The sequence below is a fragment of the Hoplias malabaricus genome, chromosome 10, assembly GCF_029633855.1.
Source record: "Hoplias malabaricus isolate fHopMal1 chromosome 10, fHopMal1.hap1, whole genome shotgun sequence".
Lineage (NCBI taxonomy): Eukaryota > Metazoa > Chordata > Actinopteri > Characiformes > Erythrinidae > Hoplias > Hoplias malabaricus.
In genome coordinates this window covers 23,398,272-23,411,210 of record NC_089809.1, presented here as the reverse complement: position 1 = coordinate 23,411,210, position 12,939 = coordinate 23,398,272, and the positions used below count along the sequence as shown (strand labels likewise).

The 12,939-nt window shown below is 38.3% G+C and overlaps 1 protein-coding gene across 3 annotated transcripts; it reads left to right on the top strand.

Moving 5' to 3' along the window:
• The first annotated feature begins 5,386 nt into the window (after positions 1 to 5,386).
• Positions 5,387 to 12,939, top strand: tnfrsf1a (tumor necrosis factor receptor superfamily, member 1a). 3 transcript variants are annotated; one of them, XM_066684121.1, is made up of 10 exons: positions 5,387 to 5,539; positions 7,472 to 7,586; positions 7,919 to 8,048; positions 8,247 to 8,375; positions 8,471 to 8,617; positions 8,754 to 8,835; positions 9,873 to 9,946; positions 10,039 to 10,202; positions 10,383 to 10,494; positions 10,619 to 12,938. In XM_066684121.1, the coding sequence occupies exons 2-10, from the start codon at positions 7,521 to 7,523 to the stop codon at positions 10,906 to 10,908; spliced, it is 1,194 nt and encodes a 397-aa protein (XP_066540218.1). In that variant the 5' UTR covers positions 5,387 to 5,539; positions 7,472 to 7,520; the 3' UTR covers positions 10,909 to 12,938. The 3 variants fall into 3 exon arrangements, with proteins under 3 accessions (XP_066540218.1, XP_066540220.1, XP_066540219.1); XM_066684123.1 differs by lacking the exon at positions 5,387 to 5,539 and adding an exon at positions 6,123 to 6,144 and having other exon boundaries at positions 10,619 to 12,939; XM_066684122.1 differs by lacking the exon at positions 5,387 to 5,539 and adding an exon at positions 7,229 to 7,344 and having other exon boundaries at positions 10,619 to 12,939.

The following is a 12,939-nucleotide window of genomic DNA, read 5'->3' as shown; positions in this document are numbered from 1 at the left end:
GTGAAAAGACTCCCAGCACATTTAGGGCAAGGCTAAACCCACTGTTGAATGTATATGTCCTTTGATTCCTCAGGCAGAACTGCATGAGAAACCATCTATTGTGCTATTATCTATCTGCTATTGTGGTAAATATAGCTACATGGGCTCAGGAGTACTTTCCACTGCTGCAAAATCAGCAGAATCTCTATAATTCAAGGAGAAAGCCATACATCAATTCTGTGCAGAAATGCCAGTATTCTATGCCCAAGTTCATCTTGGATAAAACAATAAAGATGTGTGCTGTGGTCAGTTAAGTCCACGTTTCAACTTGTCAACAGATGCCAACTTCTTTGTGCCAAAGTTGAAAGGGACCATGTGGTCTGTTATCAGCAAAAGGTGCAGAAGCTAACATCTGTCACTATTTGACAAGTTACCTTTGACTCAGAGGTGTATGTTTAGAATTTAGAGACAAATATGCTGCATCAAGGCAACATCTTTTGCTGGGAAGTCTATAGTCATTTCAGAAAGACAACACCAGGCTTCTTTCTGCATGTACTAAATTAACATAGCTTCGTAGACACAGAGTGCATGTGCTTCGCTGGCCTGCCTGCAGCCCAGATCTGTTTCCTATCAAAAGTGTATGGCCCACTATGATCAGAAGAATCAGAAAAATAGAGCATGCACTTTGGAAGTTATAGACTTGTATCAGGTAAGAATGGCTAATAAATTGCACTGGCAAAACTGCAATTTTCCTTTGTTGGTTATAATGGTTCAAGGAATTTAACAAATGTATTTTATTTTGTATGATATCTCAACCTTTCCAGAAAGATACTCTTAAAAATAATAGTGCTATAAAAGGATTCTTTGAGTGATACCTTGGAAGAACTACTTTTGGTTCCATAAAGAACCATGTTTGTTTAAGAGATGTGTGAGTGTGAAAAAACCATCACTCGATCTTAAGGTTCTTAAGTGCAGGGTTTGCAATTACTCATATATGTTTCTCATGTGTTACTCATAAAAGTCTTCAGCTTCATCAGCAATAATATTCATCAGTGTCACTTCTGTACATCTCATGAAATACATTAGCATGTGTTATGTATAATGCCTCCATTATCTTGGGAAATTAACATTGTCTTAACTTAGTTTAGTTTTAGTATTTTTATTCTAAAATGTTTGCTTTGTCATCCTTTTTTTTCTCTGTTGATGACAGCTTTACATCTTCCATGGCAACCTTTCTGCAAAAAAAATCTTCAAGCAGAGTTATGTGGTGTAAACACTACAAAAAAATGAAACACTATTTTAATGTATACTTTAAATGAATAAATTGTCTCTTTGATTTACTTTGATATATGATTCATTCATTTATTCATTATCTGTAACCACTTATCCAGTTCAGGGTCGCGGTGGGTCCAGAGCCTACTTGGAATCATTGGGTGCAAGGCGGGAATACACCCTGGAGGGAGTGCCAGTCCTTCACAGGGCAACACACACACTCACACATTCACATCTACGAACACTTTTTGAGTTGCCAATCCACCTACCAATGTGTGGTGTTTTTATACAGTGGGAGGAAACCGGAGCACCCAGAGGAAACCCACGCGGACACAGGGAGAACACACCAAACTCCTCACTGACAGACACCCGGAGCACCCTGGAGCTGTGTGACTGCGACATAACCTGCTGCGCCACCGTGCTGCCCTACATATTTATTTATGTTTTTAAATGCTACTTCTTTAAATGTATTTATTTATTTAATATTATTATTATTATTGCATTGATGAGTTAGATTTTTTTTAGCTTGTAGTTATGTTTGTCTTCAGCAATGTTTTTCTGATGACCATACTTTCTTTGTTCAGCATTTTTTAGACTGACTTATGCTGATGTATGCTGTATAGCACATGGTATATGCAGCCTGTAACATTTTGTGTCAAAGTCTCTGCATCAAATCGGTCATCGGGGTCTATTTCAGTAGTACAAGGAAATATGCTAAATACAGTTTCCTGGCTGCTCAGGGAGGTGCAAAACAGTCACAGTGTTATGATAATTTTGAACTACAACCTATAAGGGAAAATAGAAAATATGTAGTAAATGAACTTCATCACAGAATGTATCACAAAGATCTCTTTGTTTGAATCAGAACTTTCTAAATTATAAATATACACCTACATATTATCTCATTTTTGATGAACCATATGAAAAAAAAAACAACTCATAAAATACAAGGCACTGGAGCACAGCCACTTAATATAATACTCATAAAAGTCAGATGATGTTACATTAGTAAACCTATTCTGTCCAGTAGCTTATTAGCTTGTAAGTGGCAATGATATCAGAAAAAACTAATGTGGAACTTATATAGGCATTCACTTTGCTAAAGCCACCTTTGCCTGAAGTCACTTTGTAAAAAAATCTGCCCTGGTAGATATCTTCCCAAATTTAAGTGATTTTTTATTGTGAAATGAAAGCATCCAAGAACAACTCAGCTACAAAAGGGCAACATTTTAAACACCTCATGACATTATCAATGGTAACATTATCAATATATGCAGTTTTAAGGACACCTAATAATAAATTACTCTCTTAGAGTCTGAGAACTGTCTGTGTGAGAAGGATTCCTGTATAGTTAATTGCACGTACACACTTGCAAAACTAGAGGCTATAGCCTATACAATGCACACATTTGTTCATTAACTATGGACTACAAAACCACTCTTAGCTGGGTATGTTTGGATAATGTACTTCAATCAGAAATGTGCGCACACACACACACACACACTGGCATTTATTTCATTGTGCTATCATACTAAAAACACTATATATACATATGATGTCACACAGGAAGTGGAAAAGGTGTCAGGATGTGGCCCCTTAAGATGTATCACGAGCACACACACACACACATGCAGGCACACAAAAATATAACTTATTCAGAAACATATTCTTGTGTATGTTCTGTTATATTATCACTTTATCTAAGATTGCCCTTCACAAATATTGGCAATCCTGCAACAGGGTGTAAAGACATACTTTGTTCTTTATTCTTCAGTCTTTCCCTTAAAATAATAACTAATATCAAATTGTTATTTTAGGTTCTAATCCTGAAAACTCATTGATTAGGAATGTCATGACTTTCTGACACAATTTAGGGTCGCGGGGGGTCCAGAGCCCACCTGGAATCATCGGGCGCAAGGCGGGAATACACCCTGGAGGGGACGCCAGTCCTTCACAGGGCAACACAGACACACACACATTCACTCACACCTACGGACACTTTCAAGTCGCCAATCCACCTGCAACGTGTGATTTTGGACTGTGGGAGGAAACTGGAGCACCCGGAGGAAACCCACGCGGACACGGGGAGAACACACCAACTCCTCACAGACAGTCACCCGGAGCGGGAATCGAACCCACAACCTCCAGGCCCCTGGAGCTGTGTGACTTGCGACACTACCTGCAGACTAAAAGAAATTCTTAAAGACTATTAAGCTGTAGTGGAATCAATGCAGTTGATAGATGGCCAAGCAATACCTCACATGATTACAGGAATGCAAACCTCTGTAATCATCCATTCACTCTGTATTACTATAGATTCAAAGGTTTAGAAAAATGGTGGAGTGTCAGTTGATTGCTAATAAGAGCTAGCAACAAAAAGCTTGCCACACATAGGCCCCATGCACTGATAGGGAAAGGTTGCCAGTGTATTTGTGGTAATACTGTTTGATTTTCCCCTGAACAGAGGTCGCTGCATGATAATTACATACCTTAGTGTTGGATTTGACAATCCAGAACATGCCAGTTTCCACAAAACCCCAGCTTTATTATAATAAAAAGTGTTATTGAATACGTGTTTTTTTATGCAGGAGGGATAAGAAAATCATGAAATTGTGAGAGCCCGGGGTTAGGCTGGAAATAGTATCAACTCTAGGGCCGTATTATGCTAGTGGTGCTTTATAAATATCATTAGATGAAAATGTCAACTTCATGCTATATAATACATGCTAGAAGACTTATCACATGATCATCATCATCGTCATCTTTTTTCGCTTATCCATTTCAGGGTTGTGGTGAGGCTTTTCACATTTGAAATGTTTAAGCATTATACGCTACACTGAGCACTTTTTGCCTAGAAATTGAAGTGTTCCAAAGAAACTCTCAAATGATCTGATTAAGACAGCCAGGGTGAATATAGCTGACAAGCTGAGATTACATCTAAGCAACTTTCAATGTACTGTGGGATATTTTTCTATGGAAATAGCTTCTAAATATGTGATTCTGATCAATAAATTTAAGTCTTTAGAGGTTTAATCCCTGACTGGAAGGGAACTTTAAATGGTCTGTAGTTACAATCTACTCTCTGTTTTGTACAGGACTTAAAATACTTAGTTCAAGCAACACTAAATAGTATTTTACCTTCAAATTATTTTTAAAATCATTGTGATGCCTCAGTGATCTAAAATAGAGAGAACAGAACCTTGGTTGTTGACACACCGGCTTCTTACTTCTTACTTCTAGAGGAGGGTATGAAAACTGTCCCTCTCACTACCACTTCCTCCTTCCAGCACTTCCAGTGCTGTAAAAGTGAATTACACTGTGCAGCTGAAAGGGGAGCCCAGGAGCTAGTGTACCTTTAATGCACAAATGTGAGTCCTGTGGCCCTGTGAATTGATTGTGCTTGGATTTGTCAAGACCATATAGACCCTTGTTTGATATGATTATGTTAGATTAGTCCTGTTTTCTCACCCAGTCCCAATACTCACACTTGCACACTCACCAGCTCACTGTTTTTCAAACTTTTAGAGGGCCGGTGTTTAGCTAAAAAATAAATACTATAGAAAAATGCTCTAAATTAGCAGAGTATCTCATCACCCACAGAGAGCCGCAACAGATACAGATCCTGAATAATTACTGGGCCAGTGACCACAGCCTGGCTGTCCAGAGAGGAGAGAGTGTGTGGGGAGAGCGGTTAGGTCGAGACAGTCAGAGCTGCAATTTCTCCTGCCTAGGATTCTAAATAATTGTTAATTAAAAACCACACATAAATAATATAATATAATATAATATAATATAATATAATATAATATAATATTTATTTATGTTTAAAACCACACATAATTCTGACCCAATATGAACAGTTACAAAACTTCAGAAAAGGAAAAACGGCGCCTCTCGCTGCCAAATATGTGTTAACATGCCGCCGCCTGAAGAACAGAAAGCAACACACGGTACAAAACCCCACCCACCTCAAGCTCCGACACTCTATAAAACTACTGTAAATGAGTTTATGAGTTTTTAATATATTGTTTGTTTGGTTTATTGCTTTCCTCACACAATTGTTTGAGCTTTAAAGCTTGTGTGCTTCGGCAACATTGTTTCTGAATCAGTCATGCCAGTAAAACCAAGCTGAATTGGACTGCATAGTGAGGGTCTGAAAGTGGCGTACTGTGGCTCTGTAGTAGGACTCACTGACTCGAGGCGGAGCGGTTTAATGTGACGCAGAACGTTTCCCGTCAAAGCCTGCCTTCCTCTTCTCCCAGCGAGCAGGGGAAATGGACTTCCACAGGTTTGTTTGAAGCTTTCTCTATTTAATGTGTAGCATTCCGTCTATAAAATGAACCCAGGGCCCTGAAAGTGCTCCTGGGGTCGTGTATCTTTAAACGAAGTAAAAGGCGAAGCTCCTTTGATCTGCAAAGGGTAATCTGACCTCGCCGACGGAAACTAGTTTAGATCAGTATCGCTGGTTGTGGGCGGTGAAACGACATCGAAAGTAATGAAAAAAATGGAAAAATGTCTGACATTTTATATTATTGTTCGTGGTTTGTGTATAGCGTCAGGGTAATAGGGTAGACATACAGATGTTGGACCAGAGTGATGGTGAATGTTGGTTAAATCTAGTAATTTTGTGAGAGTCTCTAAAGCGTTAACCAAAACGAAAGTTGCGCAAGATTTACGGAGAAAAGGAAGTGGTAGAGATATCTCGAAGTTACTAAAAAGTGTAAATTTCATATTTAATGAGTGATGAAGTCATCTTTAGGTAAACCAAAAAGTCTCTTAATACTCAGTTCAGTGAGTGTCATTAAAAACACTCGCCCGTTTTTAAATATGCTTCTCTTTGTTTTCCTACTGAAGACTGTCCCGGCCTGCTTTACTGGACTAACTGGGTTCATGGTGGGTATGGGTTTTGAGTGGCTTAGTATATAGGCTACTATTGGGACCCAGGTAGGCTGCCCCATATTGGCCCAATGTTTAATCCTCCCTGGCCCTAATAGATCGCCCAGATCCTAAATGGCATAGATGGGGCCAGCATTTAACCCATGGAAAAAACTTGTATGTACATAGCTGGACAGCCTGTTTGGGCCCTAAATGTGTTTTGACTGGGGTGTCTATACGTGGTATTACACCTCCTTTGTTTGGGTGGGTTTTGAGAGGCACAAAGTAAAAATAAAATGGGTTATATTTCCAAATTTCCATATCAACAGTTTAAAGACTGAAAAAATTACATATCTTACTTATATAATTTGTAATTTTATTATAAACAAACAATATGCAATTAGTCACATCTCCAGGGACCTGGAGGTTGTGGGTTAAAGTCCGGCTCAAGGTGACTGTCTGTAAGGTGTGTTCTCCCTCTGTCTGCGTGGGTTTCCTCTGGGTGCTCCGGTTTCCTCTCACGGTCTAAAAACACATGTTGGTAGGTCGATTGGCGACTCAAGTGTCCGTAGGTGTGAGTGAATGTGTGAGTGTGTGTCGCGCTGTGAAGGACTGGCGCCCAGTGATACCGGGTAGGCTCCAGACCCACTGCGACCCTGAATTGGAAAAGCGGTTACAGACAGTGAATGAATGAATGAATGAATATTCAATTAGACTGTACACCAACGTAATGGACAATTATTATAGACACTATCTAAATGTTTGGTTGATGCCTGCAATGTGGTTGTGTACTGATCTTGAATGGTTAATTCTGGATCCAGCTCATCCCATGATTACTGCTTAGGGCCAAATCACTCAAAAACAAATAAATTGTTTCACATCTCAATATATTTACATTCATTCATTCATTGTCTGTAACTGGTCGCGGTGGGTCTGGAGCTGACCTGGAAACACTGGGCAGATAGTGGAAACACACCCTGGAGTTGGTACTAGTCCTTTACACACTCTCACATTCATTCACACTCACATGAAGGGACACTTTTAGAGTAGCAAATCCACCTACCAATGTATTTTTTTTGGATTGTCGGTCAGTGGGAGGACACTGCAGTACCCGGAGTAAGCCAACAGGGACACGGGGAGAACACACCAACTCTTCACTCCTCAATGGAGTGGAGCTTGAACACACAACCCCAGGTCCATAGGAGCCACCTGGTGTATGTATGTATGTGTATATATATCACGCAGTTTAGTTCAGTTCAGTTTAGTTGATATTCAACTGTAACTATTCCACTTTACTGATGTTTTGTTACTTATTGCTTTACTCTTTGTTCTTGTTTCCTCTCAGTTGTTTTGTGCTCTGTCTGATGGAGTGAGAGCTGAAGACTTATGCTAGGATGGACACTGGGCACAGCAGAGGCAAATGGAGGAAGAAATGCCTGCCATACATATTATTTCTTATGGTAAGAAGTCTCTTATGGATACCAGGCCCAAATGAAATAATAAATTAACTTCTTTATTAATGAGCAGCTTATATCTGTACTTTTCAAATCATGATAGCATTATTTATGCAACAACAGCATTTCCATCATCTTAATAAATGATACAACTTATATTGCTATGCTTGTGGTTACTGTGATGGGCTGGTGCCACATCCAGGGTGTGATCCTGCCTTGCGCCCAGTGATTCTGGGTAGGCACCAGACCCACCACAACTCAGAACTGTATAATTGATTACAGGCAATGGATATATGGATGGATTTATGGTTAAACTTTAATTTTCTGTTCCATCCTAGACTCTGTTAATGCAACAGGGTACCACAGCAGAACCTGAAAAAGTCTTTGGAAGAAATGCAAGCCAAATATCTTGCAAAGATGATGAGTACATGTCTAAAAATGGAATTTGCTGCGACAAATGCTCACCAGGTGAAATAACCAATATTAATTGTAAACTTTATTCTTCTTTGAAAACTATATAGTTTTACCTGCTGTTTAATTTTCACCGTGTGGCACATTTGTTATTGTGTTAGATTTATTAATGTAGGCTAAGTATACCTATACGAAATTTAAAATAAATAATGTATTCATGCTACAGATTTTAAGTAAGACTTCTTTGGTTTACAGGATTTAAACTGATAAAGGAGTGTTCAGCAGTGGGTCTGAGGTCCCAATGTGAGAAGTGCAGTGATGGAACATACCAAGACAACATAAACTTTCACCCTAATTGTTTCAAGTGTAATGAATGCGTGAAAAGTATGTCATAGATTTTCATACATCATTGTTACTTACTCTGACTGAGAGCGACAAATTTTAATCCCCCTCTCTGTGCACCCATTCTTTACTCACAGATGAAAAACAGATATCACCATGTACACATAAAACAAACAGTGTGTGTGTTTGTAAAGAAGGATACTACACAAAGCATATAGATATGGAAACTAGGTTCTGTGAGCGCTGCAAAAAGTGTGGAGTTGGAGAGAGAAACATCACAAAGTGTAAGCTGCTTTTTTTTACCATTCAGCCAAGGCCTTTCTCTGAGGGGAGCTGTCTTTTTATGTTTATAAGTCAAAATATTTTCTGGCTTTATTTTGATTGTAATTTGTCCAATGAATGGTCCCATGTTTTGATCAGGTGTTGCAGACAAAAACACGGAGTGTGTATGCAGAGATTTGCATTACCGTGTAAACAAGACTGCCTGTGTACCATGCAAATAGTGAGTGATCAGAGACTTTAATTTTTCTATGTGGTGACATTATCATCATTATCAATGACAGTATCATTATTGATTCAAGGGTGGCACGGTGGCGCAGCAAGGAGTGTCACACAGCTCCAGGGACCTGGAGGTTTTGGGTTCGAGTCCCGCTCCGGGTGCCTGTCTGTGAGGAGTTTGGTGTGTTCTCCCTGTGTCTGCGTGGGTTTCTACCTGGTGCTCCCGTTTCCTCCCACAGTCCAAAAAGTATGTGGATTGGCGACTCAAAAGTGTCCGTAGGTGTGAGTGTGTGTGTTGCCCTGTGAAGGACTGGCGCCCCCTTCCAGGGTATATTCCAGCCTTGCGCCCAATGATTCCAGGTAGGCTCTGGACCCACCGTGACCCTAAACTGGATAAGTGGTTACAGATAATGAATGAATGAAATCATTGGAATTGACAAGGCTTTATATCTCCAAATTGTTAACAAAAAAACACAAGGTTGTGTGTAAAAGCACACTGAAACTGATAGTTTCAGTTCAAATTGCGCCACTTTCACATTTGGTAATGAAATCCAATCAATATGTAATAAGCAGCAATGTGACACACTCTGAACAGGAAGGTCTAGATTCATATGATTTTTATGTTTGTATGTCCAGACATTTCTCATAATTTCTTGCTGCCTAAAAAGAAAGATTAAAACAGCCAACATGATCCAAGGCTGTCCAAATTATTCTCAATTTGCCTTGAGGAACTCAGGAAATGAAAACTGACTGGTCAAAGCATTTTCATTAATTAATTTCTTTCATCTTCTGTAGACACTTCATGTTGTCCAGGGTCATGGTGGGTCCAGAGCCTACTCTGACTCAGTGGCATTGAGCACAAAACAGCAACACACCTTGGACAGTGTCAGTTTATTACATGGCATCACATGCACACACATACGGACATGTTTGAATAGCCAGTTCACCTACCAGCATGTTTTTGGACTGTAGGAGGAATCTGTAATAACTGATGTTCTCTGTATTTGCATACATACATGTTGAAAATGGCTTTTTTTTCAGTTGCGGGGAACATTGTGAAGACATGTGTAACCCCCCCTCTACCGATCCGGGTGAAGTATTTCGTCCTCCACAGGGTAAACACGAATCTCCCCTTTTCTATAGAGTATTATTTTTTTCTACAGACCTTGTTTAGTTAACACATAATTATATGATATTTAATTTTCAGATCCCACATTACCAGGAGTCCTCATTCCACTCTTGGGCACAACGACAGTTTTGGCTCTGGTAATCCTTGTTGTCTATGTGGGAATCACACGATGTAGGAAGAATAGACGAAATGTAGGCAACCAGTCAGAATCACATGACCCAGAGAATGAAACATCAAAACAGGTATAGTGAAAGTGTTAGCAAAATCTGTTCCATTTTTTAGGGTAAGCTAGATCAGTAGTAATATTTAGAATACTGAACATTACCCAAAAAAATGGCAAAGTAATCGAGTGAATTAGTAATCTGACAGCCCTTATATGTGTGTGTACACACTGATACTGATGTGTACTATTTTGTTTAAAGGTATACTGTCCAGAGACCACAATGGTCAAAATTGAGGAATATACTCCACTGGCACTGGCTAGTCACTGGAGAGAATCTGAGCTGCCAGATTGCGTCCCCAAAGAGATTAAAAGTATGTGTCTTTTAATACATTAAAACGAATTTAAGGTGCAATCATCTTTTGTTGTAGATTTGATAATTCATTTACATTGATTATACTACCACCTCTCTCTCTCTCTCTCTCCCTCCCTGTGTAGCTCATGAATTTATCTACTTTGCGCTGGAAGTGGTGCCAGTTAAACGTTTTAGGGAGCTGGCTCGCCGTCTGAATGTATCAGAGCAGGATATCGACAGAGCAGAACATGATAACCGCACATTCATTGAAGCCCAGTACCAGATGCTGAAGGTTTGGAGTGACAGTGGAACTGGGGCAGGGAAACACATTCTGCCTCTCCCACTCATCCAGGAGTTTGTAGACAGACTAAGGGACATGAATTTGAACAACTGTGCAGAGAGCATTGAAAGCAAGTACTCCCCCGAAACTTAGACACACTGCGAACACAGAAGCTACATGTTCACATGCACACACTCAGCATTAATTTCATGTATTCATACCAGAATGAAAAAAATAGGGCATTATTTGAAAAGTTAAATGTAATTTCATACTATAAAGAATTTTGACAACTATCATATGCACAAGAGAATATGGTATAGCCACACACTCTTTTAGCTTTTACAAAATTGCATTATTTTTATACTAGAGCTTCTAAGGTGAAAGAAGATTATTGTGTTTTGTACAATTAACGAATGGTGAAGTCTTCAACACCTGACAACTTTTGCATTTATATACGTCTACATTGATCACTGGCTTTATTATAAATACTTTACAAAGAGATTGACATTTTTGAAGGTCTATCATTTTCCAATGTGTAAATATGGTTAAAACGAAAAGGAAAAAAAAACATCTTTCATTTATGTACTGTACAGATCAATTACACTAAGTCTGAGGAGTATTGGATTTAGTTTTTCTTCTGAAGATAGACACTTCCATGCTATCTTGTTACTTATTTTTTTGTAACTATTTCATATGTAAATATAAAAATTAAAACACTTAATCAAACTGTAATACTATTGACATACAGGCAGGTGTTTTAAAATAGGTGTTGTAATACTGAAATGTAAAAAAAAAAAAAAAAAAAAAAAAATGATAATAAAAATCTACTGATTTGTGAAATAAAAATCAGTATACACATCTGATTTAGAACATGTGCTTGTGTGCCATTTCTATGAGATAAGACATGAGAAACCATGTTAGAGTGAAAGCATGGGCAAGGAGTGTGTAATTTTGTGAAGCAAAACAAATACAAAATTAGTTATAACAGAGTTACATATCACCCCGTATTGTGATTGGTTGCAAGACAGAGGAGTGCTAATATTACATGATAATTCCACTATGACCAAAGACATTCAAGTATTACTTCACCACTTACACGCGTAACCTAGCAATGACGTTTGCACTTGCAAGACAGCTGTGCTGTCTCTGATAGAATGGAACTATTTTACCTTGAGGAATGTTGATAAACAAACTGTTTTTCTGTCTTCTATCTTCACCACGATGCTGAAATGGACAAGCGGAAAAGATGATGATGATGATGATGTCCTCTATCTTAAAACCTATCATTAAACAGCAATAATGGAACTATGGTAAAAGTGCAATACGCTCTCAAGGTTCATGCTCTAATGTGAGATGTGGTCTCTATTGCATTGCTCTCTGCCCGCTGTACACCAGCATCAATATTTCACATTACAGCTCTCCCTCTCATGCATTATTGCTTAATAATATCTGCAATAATATATTTTTCTACCAAGAAATGAACAAAGCAAAGTTGGGACTATTTTGTAAAATGCAAAAAAAAAAAAAAAAAAAAAAAAATTTAATTGAAGAACTGGATTGTAATATGAACAGATTTCTATTTGATGTGTCTGTATCACACTTTACAAAAAAATTACTAAGTATTTATGTTTTACAAGATTCACAGTTCAGATGATTAATTTTAAGTAAATATGAACAAATACCATGGTATGGGGGTATTTTATCAGCTTGATCCTGCACTGAAAACGTGAACTTTTTTACTTGGACAGAATATTTTAAAATAAATAAAATCTTTTAAAAAAATATTATCATTCCTAGAATTTATTTGTAAATAAAATGTACCTGATATATTGTCATATTATTTTACTTTTCTAATGCACAACTGAATCATTGAAGATCCTTAAACGGCCATTTTTACCTTCCTGTTTCTCTAGACTATAAATATGTGTCATGCCATGTATAAAGCACCTGCCAAACAAAACAAATGACAATTAAAAATCCTTTACCTAATAAGACCCTTTTCAACTATTATATCTCTGCATGTGAAGATACCACTGATGTGGAAACTTATGTTAGTATAATGAAGAGACATACGCTGCTGTCTAGAAGACATCCCAGGAACTCCATGTCTGTTTCAGCTGGACAAAGCCAGACCTCATTTTGCACAAGATAAACCGAGGCTTTGTAGATGTGTGTGCTTGACTG